This window comes from Phacochoerus africanus, chromosome 5 (genome assembly GCF_016906955.1).
Source record: "Phacochoerus africanus isolate WHEZ1 chromosome 5, ROS_Pafr_v1, whole genome shotgun sequence".
In the NCBI taxonomy this organism is placed as follows: domain Eukaryota; kingdom Metazoa; phylum Chordata; class Mammalia; order Artiodactyla; family Suidae; genus Phacochoerus; species Phacochoerus africanus.
The window spans coordinates 63,076,124-63,103,404 of record NC_062548.1 but is presented as its reverse complement, the minus strand read 5'-3'; the positions used below and the strand labels follow the sequence as shown (position 1 = coordinate 63,103,404).

At 48.2% G+C, this 27,281-nt stretch overlaps 1 protein-coding gene across 1 annotated transcript in view; it reads right to left on the bottom strand.

Moving 5' to 3' along the window:
• Positions 1–27,281, bottom strand: part of POLR1A (RNA polymerase I subunit A) — a 79,626-nt gene that overhangs the window by 39,282 nt on the left and 13,063 nt on the right. The window contains exons 6-14 of the mRNA XM_047781608.1: positions 27,098–27,201; positions 21,681–21,773; positions 19,820–19,925; positions 19,386–19,548; positions 16,439–16,609; positions 16,184–16,306; positions 13,360–13,590; positions 5,796–6,050; positions 914–1,105 (exon numbers count right to left, since the gene is read on the bottom strand). Coding sequence (XP_047637564.1) covers positions 914–1,105; positions 5,796–6,050; positions 13,360–13,590; positions 16,184–16,306; positions 16,439–16,609; positions 19,386–19,548; positions 19,820–19,925; positions 21,681–21,773; positions 27,098–27,201 — 1,438 coding nt within the window. The remainder of the gene's footprint in view (positions 1–913; positions 1,106–5,795; positions 6,051–13,359; positions 13,591–16,183; positions 16,307–16,438; positions 16,610–19,385; positions 19,549–19,819; positions 19,926–21,680; positions 21,774–27,097; positions 27,202–27,281) is intronic.

Sequence of the window (27,281 nt, the reverse complement as noted above, 5' to 3'; positions counted from 1 at the left end):
GAGGTGCTCAATCTCACTTGACGTTAAGGGAAGGCAAATTAAAACCACCATAAGATGCCACTACACACCCATTTCAAAGGCTGAAACGACACAGATGGGATAAGACAAAAACACCCAAGCACAATGAGACAATAATACAAAGCTCTGCTGAGAACACGGAGAGACCCAAACTTTCATGCCCTGCAGGTAGAGATGCAAGCTGCAACTGGAAAACTGTATTGAACAATTACAGTTGAAGGTAGATGTTGGTATTCGCCCCTTAAGATGCATACATATGTTCAACAAAAGACACACACAAGGATGTTCATAGTAGCCCTATTTGGTTTTGTTTTGTTTTCTGCTTTTTAGGGCTTCACCTGTGGCATATGGAAGTTTCCAGGCTAGGGGTCGAACAGGAGCTACAGCTGCAGACGAATACCACAGCCACAGCCATGACAGATCTCAGCTGCATCTATGACCTCTACTGTGGCTTGCAGCAACACCAGATGCTTAACCTACTGAGTGAGGCCAGGGATCAAACCCGCAACGTCTCGGACACTATGTCAGGTTCTTAATCTGCTGGGCCACAACGGGAACTCCCAAGTAAGATACCACATTTGAAGCGCTCCCAACAAATATGACTACTGCTACCACCCAGCACCACTGCCAATTACTACCATTATCTGGATTTCGAGGACATCAAGTTAAAGAGAGAAGCGAAGGACAGAAACTATGCAGCCCATGCTTAGTAGACACCCCCTTGAAACCATCCACATCCAAAAACCCCATCAAAGAGAACGTCAGACTACTGTTTGATTAGCCATTTCTCTCCTTCTGGCCTGGGCTCTCCCAGGAACGGAACCTTTTCACTGAGTGAAACGGAACCTTTTCATTCCTTTTTTTTTATTGCCACCATTTGTTTTCTCCCCATTACCTGCTTTCCTGTCCACAGTGGAAAGGGCTTCAGGATGGCAGGAGGAAAGAGCTTCACACGCCCCACTTTGTCTGTGAGTCCCCGGTACACCAGCTCCATATACTGCTCCCGAGTGAAAAAGCAGCCTCGGATGGTCATGTTTGCCCCTGAAACCATGTGATCTTGGATCAACCCTGCCAGTGGTTGGCCATCCTACAAACCAAAATAGAAAAGAGAGGAACAAAGAAAAAAAATCTAAGTCACATTCTAATTCCTAATCACAATAGTGCCCCCCCCCCCCGCCCCCGCTTATATCCCAGTCCTGTCCTGCCTCACAGCTGCATCAGGCGGGCGCTTGGGCCTCCTGTCTTGAGAGCAAAGTGCCTCCCAGAGCACATGACCAGGGCTTCCTGACCTGCTTCCACCTTTGCCTTCTGCCCACTGGTCTATATCAAAGCTGCTTCAAACGCATCCAGGCCTGCTAGCCCTTTCTCCATAATCCCATCTGCTTCTAGTTACTCTGGCATATTTCTGGCATTTATGCATCAATTTGGTCTGGCTGCCATTAGCTGTGTTCCTGTTTTTATATTTTGGTTTTATGCTTTGGTATTTTTCACACATTTCTGACCTGGTTCTTCTCTAAATCAGTCATCCATTCAACAAATATTTATTGAGAGCCCACTGCACGCCAAGGCACTGGGTGAGATCTTCAATGCACTCCAGCAGGAAGAGCGAGGCAGTAAACAAATGACTGGATAAACACCTCATCATAAAGAGGTTTAAGCACCATGGAGGAAAAGAAAAGGATGGGTCATCACAGAGATGTGGGGTGTGGACATGGGCAGGAATGGTCTCTCAAAGGGGCGGTACTGCAGCCAGGCCTGAGGGGTGACTCAGAGTTGGCCAGTGCAGGGAGGGAGGGCTTCAGGCAGAGGTTCCTCAAGAGGGTCCCGAGAGGGCTTTGATGTGCATGACCGAAAGAGGGAAGAATGCAAGACTACAGTCCTAGGACGCGCTCACGGCAGACTGTTCTCAGATGCCCCAAAACAAGGGCTTTTACAAAAACCCCCGTTTGCATGGGTACATTCACTTCATCTGCCACTTCGCACAGCCTTTCTGATCTCTGGTCTCTGGCACCTAACCTGTAGGTCTGCATTCATGGCACCATAAGGCACACTAAAGTAAAAACAGCCTCGCTCACTGACAGTTGGTAAGAAGTTGTTTGTGCAAACTTTTCAATGTTTACAGGAACTTGAGAAAAATTTGTGCCTTGGATCTAAAGATTGCCATCCTTTGCTTATCAGTTAAATACTATCCAATATTATGGCTGTGTTCCCTAACTAAGGAACTCACAAATGCAGCCATGGAGAAGTGCCGGCAAGTTAATCACATGCACTAAGTTGAAGGCTGAAAGGAATGCCTGTCAAACAGCCCAAATACCATAGCAATGGGCTTTGTGTAAACGCAAAGATAATTATTACAGGTGAGCTGAATAAATGCTGCAGACGGAAGGCAAGTTTGGGTGGTGCATGCAGCCCTCTCTGAAGACTGAGTTATGAACATAAATTAAAAAAAAAACAAAATAAAACTATACTCTGCATCTTGTTCCAAAGACAAGGTCTTATTTTTGCTTAGGGGAGAAATCCAAAACAGTATTAGGGATCTGACTTTATCCCACAGTCTTTGGGGACTGTGATACAGATTATATAGATTTTCCCTTTTGTTTTCCTCCCTTAAAGAACTTAATTACAAGTTACGGGGTCTAGTCAGCGCCTTCTCCCTCCATCCAGATTTTTCCATGACTAGAAAATTACTTTAACAGCTAAATTGCTTTCAATGCAATAATCATGAATTTGAGGGAGGGATGCTGATTAAAGCAATTTACAAAGGGTCCACTTATAATTCTGAATTTCCCAAATCTGCTTGGGATCAGAAAGACCAGCTCTGAATCAAAAACCCAGATAATTGTCAGCTATCCTATTCCACTTAATATCACAGTAAAATGACATTATAATTGATGTTTTTGGTCAGGATACTTATTTAGAGTATTCCGTGACTTGCATTTTCTAGCTGACTACGTCAAAGTCAGGATACTGTGTCTTGAGACTTGCTAAAAAAAAAAACAAACTTGCACAAAGCTTTGGCCCTCAGTAAATACAACAAACAGAAGGGAAAAAAAAACAAACCCACAAAGCAATATGTAAATGAAAAGTGGAACTATTTTCTTGGAAAAGAAACAACTGAAGTTCCATTCACCTCTTACTTTAAGTAAGAAAACAACCCACAACTCTATTAAATCCATACAACCAGCAATAAAATGAACTTAAATTGGGTACTATGATTAGTCAAGGAAGAGAAGCTGGAACCAGAGAAGTGGACTAATGAACCAAGAGAAATGGAAACAAAGGGAAATAAAGATACACCAAGAAAAATTACCAGAAAACGGCATTTTCCTAGTTTAGGAAAACCAGCTCTTGTCCTTTTCAGACTTTGCCACCAAAGTATATGTCTGAGGTAATTTTCACAGCCATTAGCAAAAATAAGGATTTTACCTCTTGGTATTTACGCTGAGGACTATCAGACTTTATTGAGAATCAAAAGCTCCTTACCTCTGACAAAAGAAAATGAAAGTAAAGCAAACCCTCCTGTTAGCCCCCAAAAGTTGTTTTTTTGTTTTGTTTTGTTTTTGTTTTTTTAAAGAAACTAGTTTACTGACTTAAGCTTATATACCTGTGCTCTGCCTGTCACCTGACCTAAAACTTACAGGCAGGAGAGCATGCGATGAGGGGCATTTGGATTTAAATGGGCCAGCCCTTGGCAGGACATGGTGCAAACATCAAGTTCCCTTTGCTACCTATTTAATTGAAATCAAGTACAGGACATTCAAGTTCACTGGTCTGAGAACTTCAAAGTAGCCCAGCTCCAGGGGTCACTCTGCCAGCAAAAAACACACCAACTGATGCTAGTGTCCCTGGGGTGACATGTGACAATGTCTTTAGAGAGCCAGAAAGCACTTCAGCCCGGGGAGCCGCTTACTGCCACCTGTCCTCACCCAGCCCCAGCCCTGCCTGTCAAGGGGGCTGAGAACACACGAGGCTGAGCACACAGACTTGGGGGTCACAGCTCTTGGGTTCCCATCCTTGCCTCAGCCCTGGCTGGCAAGTCACCTGTGTTTCCTCATCTAAAAACTTCACCTGATTTCTAAGGCTCTTATGAAGACTGAGTGAGAGGATGTTTACAAACTGCTCAGAGCAGTGCCACTCAGTGGATGTGGCTTTTATTGCCATTACACCTACCAAAGACCAATTTTCAAATTAGTCAAATCACTTCCTTCTAATTATTTCTTCTAATTATAGTAAAAAAAAAAAAAATTGTTTTTTGGCTGTACCAGTGGTACAAAGAAGTTCCTGGGCCAAGGATCGAACCCACACCACAGCAGTTACCTGAGCCACAGCAGTGACAATGTTGGATCCTTAACCTAAGCCACCAGGGAATTCCTAATTATTAGTAAAATGAATACCAAAATTGATCAAATTATTTCTTCTAATTTCTGGGGGAGATGAGTGGGCCCATAACCCCTCCTGCCTACTGTCAGCCCCTTCACTAATCAACCACCAGCTGAGGTTAGCAGAGATGGGAGAGAAAGTTACAGTCAGAAAGTTACTCCAGGGAGTTCCCACTGTGGCTCAGGGGAAGCGAACCCGACTAGGATCCATGAGGATGCAGGTTCAATTCCTGGCCTCGCTCAGTGGGTCGGGGATCTGGTGTTGCTGTGAGCCCAGCACAGCAGACTCGGCTCAGATCTGGCATTGCTATGGCTGTGGTGTAGGCCAGGAGCTGCAGCCCTGACTCGACCCCTAGCCTGGGAACTTCCAAATGTGTGGGTACAGCCCTAAAAAGCAAAAATAAAATAAAATAAAAACAGGATCCAGTACAAAGCCACAGTGGTGCATCTGGTAGGAAAGAGACTGGGATTCCAGGACTCTGGCCTGATGCCTGATCCCCCAGGTGGGACTGACAGGGGAAGAGATGTTCCCAGGAGGAGATGTTGCTAACAGATGCTGCGCATCTTGGGGCAGCCTCCAGTGCAGAGGTCTCCACCTCTTCTACGGAAGGGCAGCAGGGCTCGCACAGGGGAAAGAACAAAAGCCACAAGGATCTGGGCGCTGCTGGCCCTTCCTCCTCAGCTCTGTGCCCTTGGGCAAGTTGGCCCATTTCTCCATGAGTAAATGTGGATGTTGGCAGCACCTATGCCATGGACTGTGGGGAGCATGAAAGAGAGGCCTCCAAGGTGCCCTGTACAGAGCCTGGCACTGAGAAAGTGCTTGGCAAATGGCAGCCATAGTTCTTTACTGTCGTTACTACTCAGTCTTGTATATGCTGCACTGCAACCCAAATGAATGAGGGGTAACTGAATCACTCTGCTGCAAACGAGGGAAGGGATTCCAGAGGAGATTCCTCATGGGCGGGAGGGGAATTTTATCTGCACTCTTGGAGGTAAGCTGTCTCTTAAAACTCCTGCTTGTTCAAACTCAACGATCAAGGTCATCTCTGGACCTTGGGGACCATCACAGTTGGGATGCTAATGCTTGCCAGAGGCGCAACGTTATAGAATCCAAACAGTCTGGAAGACAAGACCTACGATGCAGCTACTAAACTCAGCTTTCTGGGAGGACTGCTACAACCTCTCTCTTGGCATCTTAAGATGGAGCAAGAGAGAAACCTTTCCTGCCCCTAAGCAAACCAGAGGGCTGAAGACCCCACCTGGAAGAAGCCAAGACCCTCTGTTCCATGCGCCCCTGCTCTGGAGATACCCACTGACTCCGGAAGATGGTGAGGGCCCGGACCTGAATTGCCAAGCTATGCTGGCGATGACGTGGAACCGTCTCAAGGTCAGACCTACCTTGGGGACAAGGTACTGTTGGTCTGTGCAAGCCAGGACGTAGGCCTCGGCCCGGCCCAGTTCACTCTGGGGGAAGTGGGCGTTCATCTCGTCTCCATCAAAGTCAGCATTGTAGGCCTTGCAGTTGGCATAGTGGAGCCGCAGGACCTTTTCCTCCGGCAAGATGCGGGCACGATGCGCCTGGATGGAGGGCCGGTGCAGGGTGGGCTGTCGGTTCAGGAGGAGAATGTCTCCATTTTTCACATGCCGGCACACCTGGGGGCAGAGTGGAGCGTGGGAGGTGAGCAAGGCAACTTCAGCATCACTGCTACCTCGGCCCGGGGCCGAGTGTAGCTTCTGCCTATCTCATGTTCTATTCAACTAAATGAAAGGAGAACTTTTGAGTTTCCTGGTGACCTAGCAGTTAAGGATTCAGCAGTGTCATTGCTATGGCATGGGTTTGATCCCTGGCCTGGGAATTTCTGCATGCTATGCAAGTGGCCAAAAAAATCCTTTTAGTCTGGAGTGAAACCCTAGAAATCTTTGAGAAACAGCTTACTAAGTCCCTTTGGTGCTCTGAGAAATTGCTGCTAGCACAGCACAGTCCCTGGCTCTGGGCTCAGAGGTATAATCAAATGAGGCTCCAGGCCCCCTCCAGTAATCTCTGTCGTCTTCAGAGATGCATGGCCTTTCCAGAGCCTGGAATTCCTCTGAGGATTAATCTGAAGAAAGAAATGGACATACCTGAGGATGGGCCATCAACACATGACCATAAAACTCCGGGGTTCGGAAGGACTTGGCAGACCTCTAGAATCCCCCAGCAGTCCCACGTGAGAATGTTATTCTCAGTGTGAACTCAATGTCGTAGAGATCCTTGCCCACTCTCACTCAGCAGAGCCAGGACTGAAACACAGGGTTTTGGATTCCCAGTCCAATGCTCTCTGAAAATGTTTTACTGCACTTAAAAATTAATAAGAAGTTTAAATTGCCACTCTCTTTTGGGAAAGCGATTTCACAGGAGATCTCAGAACACTTAAAACTCATTTCCTTTTGGCCTTTCAGGATTAAAAAAAGTGCCAGCCCGACGTTTTAAGACCATGTATGTTTACGCAGCAGTGTTTACTGTGGAAAAACTGAGAAAAACCCGATTTCTCACTGTGACAAGGTAGGTTAAGGATCCGGTGTTGTCTCTGAAGTGGCAAAGGTTCGATCCTCAGTCCTGGGCAGTGGCTTAAGGATCCGGCGTTGCTGCAACTATGGCATTAGGTTGCACCTGTGGTTCAGATTCCATCTCTGGCCCAGGAACTTCCATATGCCATGGGTGTGGCTAAAAAACCTCCCACAATTAGGAAAAACGTGGCTGGCCCATAGCAGGGGCATGGGTGGATAAATCATGGTATGTAGTGCGGCATGTTATGTATGGATGAAAAAGGACGATTGAACTCTACACCAGTCTGGAAGTGATGAGTATGATGTACTCCAGTAAAAGAGAGCCAATCCAGGTGTCATTTAAGGTGACAGGATGAGGCAATTTAAAACCTAACCCACACTCTGGATGCTCGTCAGACTGTATAAATCTTTCTCCTTTAAAAACCCAACGCAGGAGTTTCTGTTGTGGCTCAGTGGTTAACGAATCCGACTAGGAACCATGAGGTTGCGGGTTGGATCCCTGGCCTCACTCAGTAGGTTAAGGATCCGGCATTGCTGCGAGCTGTAGTGTAGGTCGAAGACGCGGCTTGGATCCCGAGTTGTTGTGGCTCCGGTGTAGGCCAGCGGCTATGGCTCCGATTCGACCCCTAGCCTGCGAACCTCCATATGCCTCGGGAAGCAGCCCAAGAAATGGCAAAAAGACAAAATAAATAAATAAATAAAATAAAAACCCAACCCAAATCTCCATTTTACATACATGAGGGAAAAGGATGCTTAGAGCCTCATCAAGCTGTGCCTATGGCCCCCTCGGGGCAGGGCTCTCGGGGAGGAGTGAGGCAGAGGGCATCATCACCTTCGCCTTTGTACATCTTAGGGATGTTCGGGTTACAATGAGTGCGTACGACTGTTACAAAGCTTTTAAAAAAGACCTTCAACGACTTCTGGAGAAAGCAAGAAAAAAAATCAGTGATGTGCTGATTGTAGGGGAAAATATAGAAAATGCAGACAAACTTAAAGAGAAAGAAAACCACAAGTAATTTTAAAGATAGCCACGGATCACACTTTTTTGTTCCTTAACCAATATCGACAGGCCTTTGGTCATGTCCTCCTCTCACAAAGCTGACTTTGGTATAAGGCCCTTAATCTTACGTTATTTTAACTACGGGGCTTCCTAAATGATAGAGAGAGATACTACTTTAATCACAACTGCGACCCCCATCATTCTGCAGGCTGCTTTTAGCAGCCCAGAGGAGTTACAGACACTCCATGGGACCTCCTCCCACCCCAAGTCTCCCCTAAATTACCCAGCAGAAGTCAGGCTGGGGGAAACAAATTACTCCAAGTCTAGTTTCTTCTTCTCATGCTGTCCACATTATGAGGTTGGATCAGAAAGCTGGGTACAGAGAGGTTAGAGGTTAATAAGAAATGCTCCCCACCCCTAATTCCTGTTCAGCTAGGCTGAAAGTTTCCTCCAACTCAGGGAAGCAGGGAGCTAACCTTCAAATTCTAAAAGGCAGGCCTAAAAGCAGCTCCCCAGGGAACTCAAACTCGTCCTTCGCCTGCCCCCACATCCTTGTTTCCACGGAGACCTGGATTCTGAGGATTCCCAGGAGGGTCTGCCCAGGGCCTGAGCTGACATTCAAGGTCTTATTTCTTCAGCTTCTCAAGGGAGAAACTGCTGGGATCTGGGGCTCAGGTCCCAAACCCCAGGAGGGGCCTCAGATCTGAGGCTCGCAAATTCAAGACATCCTCCAGCGTAAGCAAACCTCCCACAGCTGGGAAGACTTGCAGGCCTGTCTGGAAGGCACCGGCCAATCCAAACAGAAGCCCTGGAGCACACGCTGCTCCCCTCGCCAATCCAAACCTGAGGCCCTTCCTTTCTCTGGTCTCTAAATAAACACTGCGGTGAAAATTACTGCACCCCAGCGCCCGGGTCAGAGTTCTCAGAGGCAGACCCAGAGCCAAAGATCTGCTTCTGGCTGACTGCTGGGCCGGGACAAGGCCCAGAGGAAGGGCAGAGACTTCACACTTCCCAGGGTACACGGTCCTTCCAGGCACCCTTCCCCCTCCTCATCTAACCTGCACTGACCTTCCTAGGACCGGGGTCTCTCTCTCCCAGTCACGTCTCCCAGTCCTTTAGCCTGGTCATGATCTACATGCAACACACTCAGCAAGACTGCTTTACAGGTAAATTTATATGTATAATATATATTACATATATATATATACACACACACACATCTGTGTATATATACATCTGTGTGTATATATACACATAAAATTTTTATTTTCAGTTTATTTTTTTGGTTACATCTGCGGCATGTGGAAGTTCCCGGGCAGGGATCAAACCCATGCCACAGCAGCGACCCAAGCTGCTGCGGTGACAACACTGGATCTTAACCCGCTGCACCACAAGGGAACTCCCACAGATAAATTATAAATGCACATGTACCTGACTACATGCATAATCTTTACATATAATGTTACTGTAATTCTGGAAAATAAAGATAATCACCCTTAGTCCTCAAGTCCCAACATGAAAACCACTTTTCTTTCACAAGGTCCTTTCCTGTCTCTGACCCCGGGCCACATTCTCAGGTCAAACGTGGCTCTCACAGCTTGGAGCCTCCCGAACCTCAACCTGGATCCATCCGTTCAGAACACAGGGGATTCCTGAGTGCCTCCTACAAGGTGGGTGCTCGGGAGAATGGCGGGCAGGACACCCTGCCCTTGTCCTCACGGGGTTCAAGAACTTGAGGGAGGATGGATGGGTGCATGCAGAGTGACAACACAGGGCAAGGAGCCACAGGGTTGAGGGCGGGACACATAGGGGAAACTCCATGTAAGTCATGAGAGTGGCCCACTGCAGCCCGCAGGCAGGCCACCTGTCAGGCCTGTTCTGGGGAACGTGACCACACCTAGTGGTTTTGTGCGGCCACGGCAGCTTGCAGGCCAAAAAGGCAGGGCTAGGTAGTTGTAACAGAGACCCTATTGCCCACAAAACCTAAAATACTCAGTATCCGGCCCTTGGCCGAAAAAGCCTATGGACCCTGCCCTAGAGGAAAGAAGGCTTTGCTGAGCCCTGAAGGGCCAGCAGGGTTAGGGGAGTCTTGGGGATGACAGGCCAAGTGCAGAAAGAGGCCTTCGGGGACAGGACATTGTGGGGGAGGGGCTAGAAGGCAGCAGGGACAGGGGGCTTGGGATTCAAACTTAAGTTGGAAGACAACAGACTGGGCCAACCTCACTCAGTCTCACAGCTGCTCAGAACTCCTTTCTGTCCCTTCCCACGACCTGACCAGCCTGTGGTGGCCAGGCCGACCTGCCCCCTCCTAAGCTCCCCATCTCGAACCCTGACCCCAGAGATGCTACTAGGACACGCGAAGGCTGTTCCCCCATGTATCTGCCTCATCCTCACACTCCAATAATGTCCAAACCCCCGCCCCCTCAATCCTCTGCTTTTTCTTCAGTTGCAGATGAAGCTGCTGCTCTGCTGCCTCATCACAAAGCCCCTGAAGCACCTCCCCCTTTGATCAAAGGGCTCTCCTGGGTCAAAGGTGACCTTTCTTTGGGCAAATCTGAGGCATCTTCCCTCTGTTTCCTCCCTCCTCCTAAACATCATATTTAACTCGACAAATATCTACTAAGTGCCCCTGGGGAATGCAAAGGTACTGCGGGGGTGGTCCTGACCCACATACACACACTCACACACACAGGTGGCAGATGGATGCGGACCTGACCATTGTCTCCCACAGCAGCCTGGCACCTTATCTTCCTTCCTCCTGCTCCTGAGGGTCCCCTCACTTTCTCTTCATTGCGCTTTGTGCTCAAAGAGTCGAACGCTCTGACGACTTCATTTCTTACCCGCTGCCCCCTCATCTAATCCCACATTCCTAACTTCCACAGGAGACGTAGGTTCTCCACCATCACCTCCGTCCAGAAGGGCCCAGGATGCTCCTCCCAGGGCATCCATTTCCGGAGCGGGAACCCATGGCTTCCTGCTCATCTCTCTTCCGCAGCCCTGACACCTAGCCCACGGCCAAGCCCCCCACCCTCTCCCTGGAAAGACGTCCTGCTTTCACCCTCGGTTCCCCTGCTGCCCCTGGGCTGGCCCTCATCTCACCTCCTGATGACCCCAAACTTGCCCCACCCACCCCAAGCAGCCCCTCAAACTCCTTTCTTCTAGAGCATCATGTGCGTGAAGTCGCCATCCTCCGGTGCTGCTCCTTCATGTTGCCACACCACATGGTCTCGGTCCTGGTCCCTGGTGCCCTCACCACGCTGTCCACCCAGGGCAGCGGGAGCTCATCCGTGGTCCCTGGCAAAGCGCAGCAGGGGGCGCAGTGGACCCGGGCACCAGGTGATCCCACTCTGCTCTCCTTGCTCAACTTTTCCCTCAAAATTTCCTACTGTGAGACTGTTGCGCATGACTTAATAGGAAGATGACCTCATTCTTGAGATAGACCACGAAGGAAGATAGTATGAGAAAAAGAATGTATACATGTGTATGACTGGGTTACTCTGCTGTATGGCAGAAATCGGCACAACACTGTAAATCAACTATATTTCAATCAAAAATATTTTAAAAAATTAAAAAATATATATAACCTGGTGTTTGCCAAGCTTCACCATAAATTAAAAAACAAACAAACAAAAAAAAACACATTGATTTCTCTTGCATCCTTCACACAGATTGTAGCAAAACACTAGGCACTGAAGAATGGCAGAATAGGGCGTTCCCATCGTGGCTCAGTGGTTAAAGAACCCGACTAGCATCCATGAGGACGCGGGTTCAATCCCTGGCCTCACTCAGTGGGTTAAGGATCTGGCGTTGCTGTAAGCTGTGGTGTAGGTCAACAATGTGGCTCAGATCCCGCGTTGCTGTGGCTGTGGTGTAGGCCGGCAGCTATAGCTCCGATTCGACCCCTAGCCTGGGAACCTCCATATGCTGTGGGTATGGCCCTAAAAAGACACAAGACAAAAAAAAAAAAAAAAAGGAATGGCAGAATAATCCCGTGAGCACAAACCTCACTTAACACAGGAGAAAAGAACAAAACAGGTGACTGGATCTGTGTCTGTGTGTCCCCTGCCACCAGAGCAGAAAACACATGGCCTGTTACTGCTCCATCTCAGCACAGCAGTGAGACAGGGAGAGGACAGGCCACAGTGAAGAGCAGTGGTCACCATGACAAGGCCAAGAGTGCTCCCTCTCCCTCTCCGTCCCTCCTCCAAAGTACCTCCAAGGCCTATGGAACCTCTGGAGAGCCCTAACCCACTAAAAAGAAGACCTTGTCAGCCACTGCGTCTGGACAAGTCACAGGGCCAGGGGAGGTCTAACAGAGATGCAGATGGGTGAGGGGGACGCACTCGGGCATCCCCTAACTCTGGGCAGTCACCATAGGTTAATCTCAAACCCAGACCATTTCACTCCCAACAACTCCTACCACCACTGCCTGGGTTAAGGGTCATTTGCTACATCCCCTGCCCCCCCAACCCCCTGCCACAGGAATGGCTGCTCTTTCACACAGACACAGAAGATACCATCCACCAAACTGTGCCCTCAACAGACATTGCTAATCATCATGTACCCTTTCCGAGGGAGCCCAGATAAAGCCTTGGGAGCTCTTAACATAGTACTACGGTGACCACGAGCAACTGCCTGAAATTGAAGCATGGGATAAAACATGTTTGTTATTAGTTGTCACCAATAGAATGTTTCCTTCCTTTAGGGAAGTTCTCAAACTTTAGCAGGTAGAGGAACCCTCCACAGAGCTTAACACACAGACTCCTCAGTTCCGTTTCCAGAGTCTAATTTGGTGGGTGGGTGGGTTGGGGATGTACTTTTCCCACCAACTTGAGGGATGCTGCTGCTCTGAGGACCACCCTTTGAGCAGCCCCGTTTAAGGGCAGCAAATCACAATGGAGTTTTAAGATTAAAGGGTATTTCCCAAGCCCCTGACGTGTGCAGCACTGTACTAAATGCACGGAACAGCCAAATGAAGTTTTGTTTGTTTCTTCTTTTTACGGCCATACCTGCAGCATATGGAAGTTCCTGGGCTAGGGTTTTAATTACAGCCACAGCTGCCAGCCTATGCCACAGCCACAGCAATGCTGGATCTAAGCCGAGTCTGCGACCTATACCACAGCTCACAGCAATGCCAGATCCTTAACCCACTGAGCAAGGCCAGGGATCGAACCCTCATCCTCATGGATACTATCACTGAGCCACAACGGGAACTCCCCAAGTGAAGTTCTACTCATGGTGTTGCCCCACCTGGGCATCTAGATGAGGTCAGCACCCTGAAGCCCCTAGGGAGCACCCACGGGGGGGGGGGGGGGCGGGGGTGCCTCCTCTCGGGGAGGCAGGAACTGCTCTCACCATCACGGGGGAGCCAACAGGAGCCAGCTGCGCCCCTGACCGAACAGGCCCATTACTCACAATTTTTGTCCCCTGGGGCTTGGGTGCCCCCGTGGCGGGCGTCAGGAGCTGTTTGGCCACGGCTTCCCGCTGGGTGAGGTCCGAGGCGCTCAGGGCTGTGCGGCTGCCGTCTTCGTTGATGACCATGGAGGCCCCTGGGTGCACGGTGGGCCCGTTGATGACTGCCTGCCTCAGTTCCTGAACGTTCCAGGGGGTGACCGGCTGAGGGTAGGTCAGCTTTGTGGCAAACACCTGGACACAAGGAGTGGATTCAAGAACTTGGGGTGGGCAGAAAAAGGTTCCATGGACCCCAGACCTGACTCAACAGGCTATGTGGCTTTTCCCCTAAGAGGTGGAGGTGCTCTCTGAGCCAAGAAGGTTCTTCCCGGACGGGGGAGAGCAGTGTCCTCGCTGTGTGCTCCAATCATTTCCCCTGACTAACTCCCTTAAGGGAGATCGGGCCTCCTTTTCTAGTAGAGTCTGCCCGGAGAGAGTAATCTGAGTGTTGTCGTTTGTTCACCGACGTTTTCTCAACCCACCTTAAAATATCATTTCCTGGTAGGCCAATAAACTTGGTCTCCAAAGACAGGATTACAGCATGGGACACTAGCTTGACAAGGCGGTAAGTACCTGCAAGCCACAGCCACCCACCCCAAGAGCCGGCACTAATTGATGGCAGCCCAGCCATGCCCTGAGCCCAGACGTGGCATCTCAATCTCATCGCTCAGCCTGAGATGAAACTGATTTGGTCTTCTGATACCTGAGGAAATGCAGTGCCCCACTGAACACCAGCCCTGAGCCCCACCCCATGAAAGACAAGCTCCCTGGCTGAGTTCTGGGCAACTGAATACTAAGATGCTTTGATACTTCAAAATGCACATTAACTACATTGGACCTTGAGAGGCCCCTGCAATGATGGGCAGGTCCATGCTTAATGGCACTTATGGGAGGCACTCCCTGAACCCCCCGCACTGCTCTACTTCTACTGACATGCTGACCACTGCCTGACAGTGTTTACGTACAGACCGTGCCCGGCTTAGGACTTTTTTGACTTTACGACGGTCTGAAGGCAACGCGTGCGTGTGCAGTAGAAATCATACCTCCTGTTCTGAATTTCGATCTTTTCCCAGGCTAGCAAAACCTGGTGAGATACCTCGTGATGCTGGGCAGGGCAGTGGCAGTGAGCCTCAGCTCCCAGCAAGCCCCGTGATCATGAGGGTAGGTAACTGATCTACTTACAACCACCCTGTTTTTCACTTTCAGTACAGAATTCATAACTTAAATGACAATGTTAACACTTTACTATAAAGAAGGCTTTGCATGAGATGATTTTGCTGAACTGTAGGCTATCGTGAGTGTTCAGAACACATTTATGGCAGAGTAAGCTGGATACTAAGCTATGCTTTTCAGTAGGTTAGGTCCATTATTGCATTTTCAAGGTACGGTTATCTTCAACTTAAGATGGGTTTACAGGGATATAACCCCGTCACGAGTTGAGGAAGGACCTGTGTATCTGCTGATGCCTCTCCACTGGAATGTAAGCTTCGTGGAACTTGCTGGTCTGTCTGGTTCACTGCTGGATCTCTAGCTTACTCTCCAAACATACTTCACCTTCTCTACTTCTGTGACACCTGTGCACAATGCTCTACAGGAAGGGTGTGCCACAAAGGATCAAGAGGCAGTGTCACAGGCTCTGGTCCTTGCAGCCATCCTGTGAGCAACACCCCCAGGTCATCATGGCCCTGAGGCTTGGGGCAGGTTGACGGTGGGCAGAGGGGTGATCTCGGAGTCCCCCCATAACCAAACGAACCTAGATTCAAGAGAGAGGACTTTGGAAGGTGGAAAGAAGAGCAACACTCAAGATCTCTCTCAAAGCTGGAGACACAGTAGGCACCCTGAGGCCAAAGCCAACAGGAGGAGCCCCTGCCTTCTGTCCAAAGAAAGCAATGAACAGGTCATGGGCCTCTCCTCCCAGGGCATCGGACCTAGGAATGTCACCACTGGGCTCCCCAGTGCTTCTCCCTGCCACCTGACCCACTCCCAGATGCAAAGACCCACAGTTCCCAGAGGGCAATGGGCACAGCCCTCACAACTCTGACACCTGTCCCCTCATAGGTCACCCCCTTGCCCAGGAAGCCCACATGTGCCGGGAGGACAAGGTGGCAGCACACAGGAGGCCATCAGAACACTTGAGCTCTGTGCTCTGCTGTCACCAGCACTCTCCCGAGAGGGGCAGAAGGGGCTGAGTGCAAGGAAATGAGCTTCTCCAAGGAGGGAATTAAATCATCCTCTATTACTGACCTCAAGGCCCATTAAGGAGGAAGCTGATTAAAGGGCTGCTGCTAATGAGCCCCACGGCTTGAAGTGGTTGGGAAGTGAGATAAGGAGGCCGCTCCCCCCGAGGAAACACTAATGGGTGATGGGGCAAACCACTGGCCCCTGGGCATCTGAGAGGATGGGCGAGGCATCCTCTCCTGCACGGCCCTGACTCCTGATGCTGGGATAATACAGGGGTCACCCCCACCCCACTCCTCATCTCTGTCTTGTATTCAATCTGACTAGGAAGGTTTAACCGCTAGGCCAAGACAGGAGGAAGTCAGGCAGGTGGGATGTGTCCCCTGCTCTCTGCTCCCGGACGGTCCGAGAGATGGGTCCTTCTTGTGCAGGGAGGTTGTCTGGAGACCTGGCAAGGGGTGAGGGTGATGCCATCCCATGGCCTTGGCCCTCTCCCAATGGCTCATCTGGGAAGAGGTGGAGGCTGTCCCCAACCAAGCCCTGGCAATCAGCTGCACACCCTCTCTCCAGCCCCCGTCACCCCTCCCATCTGCCACCTAACAGTACCCACCATGGGAATTCCAATTTCGTTGGTGTTGATATACATGTCTGGGCAGATGACTGAGCGGGCTGCGTAGTCTACTCGCTTTCCCATCATGTGCTTTCGGAATAAGCCATCCTTCTTCTCCAAGATCTTTATGGAGAAAAGAGTCCACAGAAAATGTTAAAAAATACAAAACCCAAGTACGTATCTTTTTCCTCCAAAAGAAATATGTTTGTTATTTAACCCCTTCGGCTAGCAACGGGGATCCAACTTACTGCTCACCTGTCTAATGCCAGGGTACTTTTCCATCGTTAATTTGTCCATCTCGCTGTCAAACACAATATTGACGTGGCTCTGAAGGCGAATCCAAATGTTGTAAAGTCTGTCTGTGAGGGACTGGCCTGGAAGCAGACTCAAAAAGGATCGGTCTATAGCAGTTGAAGAGTCTTTTTCCTGGTGAAACACAACCAAGACAAGGGGCGTGATGCAAAAAAACCTCGAAAAGAGCCAGGCCATTTCATTTTTCTTTCTCACTGGAGCTCTGACGAATGATGAGCTCGGGAGCTTGCCTTCATGACTTCTGAACTTGACAGAGCAGGGGCAAAATTGCTCAGCAGTCGACCTTGTCCTATGTGTCAACAAAACATCAAGTCCCATGATGGAGGTACCAGCCTTTTCCTATGAGTACAATGAATTCAAATTTCTAAGAAGTGTCCTTCCTTTTCTTTTCACCAACACACATTTATTACCTGTTTCTGAGCATCAGGAATCCAGGCACAGCCTAACTGGGTTCTCAGCTTCAGAGTCTCCCACAGGCTGCAGTAAAGGAGTCAGCCAGGGCCAGGGTCTCTTGGATTAAGGGCCTCTGTTTCTGGTTGGCTGCTGGCCAGAGGCCACCTTTATTTATTTGCAATGTGGGCTTCTCCAACACGGTGCTTATTCTATCCAAGCGCGCAAGCCAAGATGCTAATGGAGGCATCTGTTAGCAGCAGCTGCTAAAACCCCTTAATATCTAATTCTTAAGGCAAGCCTAGAAACTCTACCTACATCAATACTCTTCTTATGAAGCTCTGTTACCCTGCCAGAAAAACAGATTCTCATATGGAGTTTCAGCTTCATTTACAGTTTTGGAAAAACTTGATCCAAAGCACTTACAAAAATGTAGGTAGCAGTTTCTTAAAAGGAAAATGTTTGCCATATGACTTCCCAGGTCATCAATTAAGATGCAGGATATGTCAAGTTACTGGCTGATCTCCAGGCCTCGCTGAAATACTTAACCAATCCTTTCAGCATTTCAGTCCTTAGCTCTGCCTCTTCCTCTTCTCCCCCTACCCACCCAGGTAGAAGACCTTGAGGCAGTAGGCTGCCCTAGAGCCCTACTGCTGACACTCTCTGGCCACCTATACTGGCCTCGTCGGGGTGGGTATGTCACAGGGGAGACAGATGCCCCCCCCGCCCCCCCTCCCTGGCATGGGTCAGAGGAGAGAAGAGACCTGTCAATGTGGAAAGAGGGGAGAGGATCCCATAAATGAGAATGAAATGGAACTCGTTAGTGAAGCGGACTTGTCCTCAACTCCAAGGATTAAAAGGGTCTTCTCAGTTACAGAGAGGAAGACAGGTGTATTTTCTGTTCCAGCTGAAGGAGCTTCACAGGAAGAGATGGTTACCTGTGTGGTGACAGGTGCCCTATCAGATTAGCTCACTTCTTACGGTATCACCCGACTCAAGGCCACATAACTACTTGTACAATGGGTAAGACTCTGCCTCCCCTACATATCCTCTGTCTGGAATGGCACTTGCCCACCTGCAGCAGGCACTCGGGGATTCGTGAGAGGGTCACCATGGGAACAGGATACCAGGAGCAAATGGGGGAAGAAACCAATGCATCCTATTAACCAGATGGAAAGAAGGCACTGCAACTTCAGGTAGCAAGGCCCTTAGGAAGCAGAGAGGATGCTGTTTACTTCTACAGGGATTAAGCCTTTTTTCTCCCCCCTTGGACATAGGCTGCCCTAGTTTCAAGGAACAACGTAAAATCCTTAGCCATGGTCACTGGACATGGTTCACCTATGGTCTTCCCCCCGAAACTGGACTAAGACCCACAGATGGCACATTTCTCTACTATGGAGGATTTTTTGTTTGTTTGTTTTTGTTTTTTTGTCTTTTGTTGTTGTTGTTGCTATTTCTTGGGCTGCTCCCGTGGCATATGGAGGTTCCCAGGCTAGGGGTCTAATCGGAGCTGTAGCCACCGGCCCACGCCAGAGCCACAGCAACGCGGGATCTGAGCTACGTCTGCAACCTACACCACAGCTCACGGCAATGCCGGATCGTTAACCCACTGAGCAGGGGCAGGGACCGAACCCGAAACCTCATGGTTCCTAGTCGGATTCGTTAACCACTGCGCCACGACGGGAACTCCTTTTTTTTTGTTTTTTTTTGTCTTTTGTTGTTGTTGTTGAATATGGAGGATTTTTAAAAGCACATCTACACTGGCAAATCAGAAAATTTAAGCAAAACCAAAGAAACCCCAAGCAGAAAGGCCAAGTAACCCAGAGCACGGGTGCCCCAGACAGATGGTGCCACCTGGTGATAAGCCTCATTCATAGCAGGCCTATCCCAGCAGGGGAAGGGAGGCTGAAACAGTCCTTCCTGTTTGCATCCAGAAAGCATCTCAGTGCTGGGAAGGGTGTCAGTGATTTCAGCAAGCTTTCTGAGCGCCTGACTCATCTTTATACCCGCCGAGGACCTGGCACACTGAAGGGGTTCAGGATACATTTGCTGAAATGGGAAAACTGAGTTCAGCTCCACCATTTACTGCAGAGGAAGCTGAGGCCCCAAATCTGATAGTCCTAGAAACTAATACTGCCTTCCTGACCCCAACACTGGAGAGCTTCACGAGAAAAACCAAAGCTGGGTGGCCTGGGCTCTGGTACCATAACCCAGGAGGAACATCCTTAGAGCCTGAGGGAGACACCCTGTTCTTTCTAGAACTACCAGCGAGAGCAGGTGGCCCAAACCACAATCAAAATATCCTACCACAGACCACACTCATTTTATAGGGGAGATGACACCAAGAAATTAAAGCAATGGAATCAAAATCATGGTTATTGGGGCCACGCTCAGGCCTACGCTTCCCTCCGCCATCACCTGGCCCTCCCAAGCCCAGAGCTCACACACAGTGGGCATCTCCCTGCGCCCACAGTGACGCCAGCTCCAAGGTGAGCCTGACCTCATCTGGAGCTGGTGCCGCCACCTCACACGGCAGCTCCTGTTCTTGAGCCATCAACGCCAGAAGCTTTCGGATCAGAACCACGTCCTTCATGACAGCCTGCAGGTTCACCGTCTGGCCGTTGGTAAACATCTGGTCCCCTAGGCGGTTGACGGGCCGATACCTGCGGGACACATGGAATTGGGCCCTGTCAGCATGGAGAGTCATGTTCCTCAGCCTCTCACCATCCCTACTCACACCCCCCACACTCAGAAACCACACTCCTGCCTTCAGGGAAAAAGGAGAGTAAAACATTCCTACCACCTGCAACCTGGGAAGGAACTGCTGCTTTACTTCTCAGTGCCCTTGGCCCTTCCATCCTCTCCTGGGGGACGTTACTCAAGTTATCCCACAAGCCTTTTTCGGGTGAAATAAAGTCAATCGAAGGGCATTACCTTGAGGGGGGCACCACCAAGAAATCCAGAAAGAACATACTGGGATTGAACCTGGATTCCAGGCCAACATCTTCCAGTCCCAAAAAGAGGTAATTCAGAAAGAACCCTGTGTTTGAAATACACCAAAAAGATCATTTATATCTACATGTGAGAGCATGAACGACCACAAAAATATTACTGCGTATAAAAGCAACAACAACAACAACAAAACAGAATATAGGACAATGTGTAGAATAAGATCAACTTTTCTTTATAAAAACTAATGAGCAAAAAATAGTCTCTGGGTGCTGTGAGCCTGCACGCAGGGAGGTAATGGGTTTCAGGATGGGTTCTACAGGGATGACAGTGCTTTGCCCAGGGCAAGGATGAGAATCAAAAACTTCCACACGCTCTGGTTATCTTCCTGGACTATTAGACTCTCTCTTGATCTCTTTCTCTGACTCTCTTTCTCACACACACACACTACTTAGGTATTTATAAAAAATGTATTCAAAATAAACAAAAATCAAATGAGGAATTCCCCTTGTGTCTCAGATGAAAAGAATCTGACTAGCATCCGTGAGGATGCAGGTTCACTCTCTGGCTTCGCTCAGTGGGTTAAGTAGCCGGCACTTTGCCATGAGCTGTGGTGCAGGTCGCAGATGCGGCTGGGATCCAGTGTTGCTGAGGTTGTGGTATAGGCCAGCAGCCGCAGCTCTGATCTGACCCCTAGCCTGGGAACCTCCAGATGCAACATGTGTGGTCCCAAAAAGACCAAAAAAAAAAAAAAAAAGAGTTGGCCTTCTTAAAAAAAGTTTAAAAACCTTCCATATAGATGCTATCAAGAGTGGATCATCTATGGATCAAAGCTGTACTTTAAGTTTCTGGGAACTGAAAAAACAAAAAAACAAGCTACAGAGAGAATAAACAGAAGTGTGTTAGGGCCAACAAGACTCCTTTTAACTTGAGTGCTCTTCCAACATAACACTTATCCCTTGAGCAGCATTTGCATTTTTAAGTGCTTGTCATTACATAGCAGTTACATTCAGTGTTCCAAAATGCACTCTCAGAGGGTGGGCGACATGAGGGCTTGAATACAGCACATAGCTTTTCTTATAAAGTCAAAAACTAATGGAAAACTTTCCTCTTCGTAGAGAACTAAAATGTATAAAAAGCCAAATTTTTTAAAAAAAAGACATATTAGAGTTCATTTTTGGATTCACAGAGGGAATTCCCATAAAAAAACCCCTTTTTTATTTATTTTTTTTTTTTTAAAGAAAAAACCCAAACCTTTTATGGGCAATTAAAACAGGATGAGGAGTTCCGGTCATGGTGCAGTGGGAACGAATCCAACTAGGAACCATGAGGTTGCAGGTTCGATCCCTGGCCTCGCTCAGTGAGTTAAGGATCCGGCGTTGGGCCATGAGCTGTGGTGTAGGTGGCAGATGTGGCTTGGATCTGGCGTAGGCCAGCAGGTATAGCTCGGATTAGACTCCCAGCCTGGGAACCTCCATATGCCGTGGGTGGGGCCATGAAAAGACAAAAAAGACCAAAAATAAAATAAAATAAAATAGGATGAGTTAAACAGTGAACTTTCTAGACATATGTCAAATTGCATTAAGCGGTGCCCCACCTGCAGCTGTCATTTAATGACCAGCCTCAGTTACAGTCATTGTCAAATTCATGGCTTAAGGTATAAGGACCTTTCCCACATTATCACGCATCAAGGACAATGTACCCTGAAGCCTGCCCCCAAACCTATGGTTTGATTTCAGGAGCGATTTCCAAGAATCACAATTCTGAACAAATACAAATAATGAGACAAGGTAAATAAGTCCGGGAAATCCCAGCCAGGAGACAATAAAGAGCTATTTCTCTAGACCTTCGTTCTTCCAGAGGGCAATGAGATGATCTTGGGCACTCAAGGGCGTCAAGTATCCTCGTTTTCCCATCTGAGCTTCCTCGATTCCTGGAGCTGAAGAGGGGGAATCAGAGGACAATAAATCAATTAAAGGCGCTCCCTCCATAATGGAATTGATCACTTCTTTTCCCCACCTGGCCCAGCCTGCAATCTGACCTCGACAATCAATCTCTAGGACAGTAGTATACTCTCTGCTCTGGATTCCCCTACACACCCCCTGAGCTAACTTCTAAAGTAATGAAAACCATAACTATTGTATAAAAATCTAATAAAACCGAGCAAAAGAAAAAACAAAAAAACACCACTACTCCATCATATTTATCACTATTACCACCTTTAAAATTCTGTTCCAGTCCTTTGGTTCATACCGAAGTTTAGATCATTATAACCCCCAAGATTCATTTTGTATGACTTTGCTCATTTAGGGTCATCTTGTGAGCATTTCTGCACATCACCCCATAGCTGCTGTTATCATTTTTAATGGCTACATGATATCCCTGAGAGATATTTTCCTGACCCAAGAACACTCTAGGAGTTCCCATCATGGCTCAGTGGAAATGAATCTAACTAGCATCCACGAGGACGCAGGTTCAATCCCTGGCCTTGCTCAGTGGGTTAAGGATCCAGCATGGCCATGAGCTGTGGTCATAGAGGCAGCTCAGATCCCGAGTGGCTGTGGCGTAGGCTGGCAGCAATAGCTCTGACTCGACCCCTAGCCTGGGAACCTCCATAGGCCGTGGGTGTGGCCCCCCCCCCAAAAAAAAAGAACCAGCTCACTGTAATAGGTGAACATCTGAGGTGATCCCAATTTTTCACTACCATATGTTACACTGCGATAAATCACTTTAGGCACACAGCATTTATCAGAAAGGTTCATGGCAGTAGAATTATGGATAAATGAGGATGAACATTTTCATGGGTAAATAGATATTCAATTTCTTCTTACAAAGAGCATGCTGGTGTGTAAGGAGTAGAGTGATTTTGGTTTCTCAGATGAAGCAAGATCACTCTGTGATGCTGTTTATCAGCTATAAGTCAGAAAATCACCCTTGGAGCTGCCATTGAGAAGGTGTGGCTCCAAGCATTTAAAGGATTAACAAAGACAATTAACATGACACCTCCTGGTTCAAAACTATCAACCTCTTCTGGAACACATTCATGAAAAAAATTTTTGCTCAATGTTCTTTTTAAAACACACCTCGCAGGGCAGGAACTCTGTCTTCTCTGTGTTCCCAACACCCAACAATATCTGGGACCCAGCAAATACTAAGTTTTCACTGGCTTGAATACACATGTTCCAAATACTATAAGATAATCTGTATTAAAACCCCCTCTCTTCTCCTATTTTCTACACTTGTAATATCCACCTTTGTTCCACCTCCAATTCTCTAGTTAGTTTCTTTACCAACTACAGAAGATGCATGATCCAAAGTTTTTAGAGAAATCTGTAACTTGGAATAACAATTAATAAATGGACTATAATTTATAAATTTAGTCTCCATTAGTAGGCATTTAAGTCATTTCCAATTGTAAACTATTTAAACAATACGGTGGGCATGCCTAATTCTTAGGCTAAAACCATAAAAGCGGAACTGCTAGTTCAAGAGGTGACACATTTAAAACGTTGATTCCTATAAAAGCAAGACATTTCAACCAGTTAATGCACTGAAGGCAGTGTGGAGACGCACTGATGAGAGGCTCTGACCTTTAGGAATAACCACAGATTAGAAAGTTACGTGTGTTCGGTGGGGTAAGAAAAAGACCTCATTAACCTAAAGAGCAATTTTTTGTGGGCATTTCTGGAAACAAATTCTCTCTTGCTAAACAGGCTTGCATGGCTAAGGAGGAGCTGAATCTGGCAGCTCTCCACCCCAGCTCCTGTCCCAGAGCTGCTGGTATGGAAAGTGGTCACGTTCAGGCTAACTGGCCTTGTTCTCTCGAAAGCTGAGTCAGAAGAGGCCTTCAGGGAGTTCCCATTGTGGCTCAGAGGGTTATAAACCTGACTAGTATCTATGAGGACTTGGGTTCGATCCCTGGCTTCACTCAGTGGGTTAAGGATCTGGGGTTGCCACAAGCTGCAATGTAGGTCACAGATGCAGCTTGGATCTTGCGTTGCTAAGGTTGTGGCGTAGGCTGGCAGCTGATTCAATCTCTAGCCTAGGAACCTCCATATGCCACGGGTGCGGCCCTGAAAAAAAAAAATTCTCATTTGAAAATGCTAACATGCACCATGGGGCCTGATGAACATGGGAGCATAGTGAACTTCACAAACCTAGAGGGAACCGTGGGCACGTGGGAACCACCGAGGCACAGGCCTCACTGCCTGGGCCCCTCTGAACCAGGATCTTGGCCAGACCCTCGCTCAGAGCGCTCACCTGCCTTGCTCACCTGCCACCACATCACCTCTCCATGGCATACTGACCAGCATCACCTGCAACCTCCCCTGAGAGCAGAGGCCCCAAGGTCAGGTCTCCACCTTGGCACAGGGCTCGGCCACAGGTAGGGTCCTTGATGCAAGGCAAAGGGCCCAACATGTAAACATTGGCTAAGCACTAAAAGCCCAATCCAAAACCCATCGAAAGACAACCACTGACTTGTTTCGAGTGTAAAGAATTTGGGGTGGTGCCATCATAGTCTCATAGCTGCAGTGAAGATTACTGCAAAGAGTGGATTTTGCAAAGGCGCTGAAAGGCTACCTGTTAGATATTCACCCTAAGGAAATGGTTACCTTCTAGAATTCCGACCACCCTTATGTCCAATCTATGAACATTTTCTTTTCCTTTCTTCTTTTTTGGGATTTAACTGTCACATACAGAAGTTTTCAAGCCAGGGATTGAATGTGAGCCGCATCTGGGACCTTTGTCACAGCCGCAGCAATGCCAGATCCTTAAACCACTACAACGGGCTAAAGATCAAACCAACAGTGCCACAGAGACAACACTGGATCATTAACCCACTGTGCCATAGCGGGAACTCTACAATCTATGACCATTTTCTAAGGTGCCCTTAAAGCCAGTGCAGCAGTTTCTAACCTTAAAAAATTGTTTCAAAATCTGTATATAGTGTAGGAAAATCCATCCTCGTGGTTATTAATGGTTAACCATTAAATAGGCTTTCTAAATGGTGTTCTGGATTGGATCCTGGAACATAAAAAGGATATTACTGGATAAAGTGGAGAAATCAAAAAAAAATCTGCAGTTAATAATATTTTTGAATATCTAACAATAGATGTTCACCAATGTGAACATCTCAGTTTTGACAAATGCAACACAGTGATCTAAGACGTTATATTAGGGCACACTGAGTAAAGAGTACACAAGAGGCGTTCCCTGGTGGCCTAGTAGTTAAGGATTTAATTTAGCTTTGTCACTGCTGTGTCTCAGGTTCGATCCCTGGCCCAGGAACTTTCGCACGTCACAGAAAGTGAATACAAAGGAATTCTTTACACCACGTCTGCAACCCTTCTCTACATCTAAATTAATGTGAAATAGAAGGTTTGTTTAAAAAGTAATAATGGGAGTTCCCATTGTGGCTCAGTGGGTTAAGAACCTGATAGTACCCATCAGGATGCAGGTTCGATCCCTGGCCTCGCTCAGTGGGTTAAAGATCCAGTGTTGCCGCAGTGTAGGTCACAGATGTGGCTTGGATCTGGCATTGCGGTGGTTGTGTTGTAGGCTGTGGCCTAAGGCTCCAATTCGACCCCTAGCCTGGAAACTTTCATATGCTGTGGTGCAGCCCTAAAAAGGCAAAAAAAAAAAAGTAATAATAAACAGGTTTGCTATTGTTATGGTCTAAAAATTTGTATTTCCTCAAGTTTTATGGGTTGAAATCCTAATCCCCAAGATGGTGGTGTGCTGGGACGGTGCAACTTTGGGAGGTGATTAGGTCATGAGGGTGCAGCTCTCATGACTGGGATTTCTGTCCTTGTGAAAAGACCCCAATAGAGCTCCCTTGGCCCTCTCCCCATGTGAGGTTTTAGGAAATAGTTGGCCGTCAGTGAGGAAGCCGGCCCTCACCAACTCCTAGTGTGCCAGCACCACAATCATGGATTTCCCGATCTCCACAATGTGAGCAATTTGTTGTGTATGAGCCACTCACTCTATGGTAGTTTTGTTATAGCAGCCCAAAGAGGCTGACACAGTTACTTGCCATAGTCCACAAGAGTCCGCAATTCCAGGAGAATTTATTTCCTTGACTATTCCATGATCTTGAACTCTGGGATAAAGCTTAGAAGCAGTCTGCACGTGAAATTCCCTCAACTCTGGGCAAGAATTTCTGTTGCTGCCACTAAATAAGAGTTTAGAACCCAAGTTCCAAGAAGCAACCTTCTCTAAGCCACTCAGAACAAGCAGCAGAGTGAGGTGTCAATCACAGGTGATGCTGTTTCTACTCTGGTACATTGGGGCACAAAAACAAAAAATGAAGGGTCAGCATGTACAGAGCACAGGTTACACAGAAGGCCCTGATCTCAGTACTTCAAATGGAATGCCTTATTTAACCTTCACCACTGCACAAGAAAAAACAACACACCCAAACAAACTTACAACTACAAAAAAATTTAGGAGTTCCTGTTGTGGTGCAGCGGAAATGAATCCGACTAGGAACCATGAGGTTGCAGGTTCGATCCCTGGCCTCGCTCAGTGGGTTAAGGATCCAGCATTGCCATGAGCTGTGCTGTAGGTCGCAGATGCAGCTCGGATCCCGCGTTGCTGTGGCTCTGGCGTAGGCTGGCAGCTACAGTTCCGATTAGACCCCTGGCCTGGGAACTTCCATATGCCACAGGTACAGCCCTAAAAGGACAAAAAAAAGAAAAAAAGACAAAAACATTTAAAAGCAGGAGCACTAAGTCTCTCAAATTTCTTCCCAGGTACCCCCAAAGACGGGGCAGAGCTGAGCGGGAGACACTCCACTCCAGGGATAGGCGAGGACAGCCAGGAGCAGCCTGCAGGAGGCACAAACATTCCTCGGATGCTCGCAGTTCTTCTTGAAAATTCACCTGTATCTTAGCTCAAAATAAACCCACTCTTACTTGACAACAAAAAATTGTTCTAAATATCTGCCAAGTAAATTTCTTAATTTCTTCCTTACAAATCTTTCAGAAAACCAATCACCCTGAGGCAAGACATGCCTCGTTCAGCCTGGGGGGGCTCCGCATCGTGCTGTGGCCCGCCTGGCAGCTCTGCAGGAGGCCGGGGCCGGGTGCCCACCAGGATGCCTGCCAGCCCTAAGAAGCGGGACGCCTCCCATCAGCAGGCCCACCACAAACTCGCTGCTGAGAAAAGCGGTGCAGAGGACCAGAGATGCCCAAGGCTCGGGACACGTCTAAGGGCCACACAAGAAAAACATGCCCAGGGCCTCCCGCGGCCTGGCCTGCTTACCCTGAGGCTCGGCGTCCTTCTGGTCAGCTTTCCTGTGTACCATGGCTGGGTACGTGATCGTCAGTTTGCTGTTGTGCTCCTTGCGGACAACTGACCGCCCGGTTCTAGACATGAGGACAGTCGTGAGGGAAAAACCCCATGTGGCGCTGAGTAACAGCTGTGGGTGACCGGCTGAGGCTCCTCC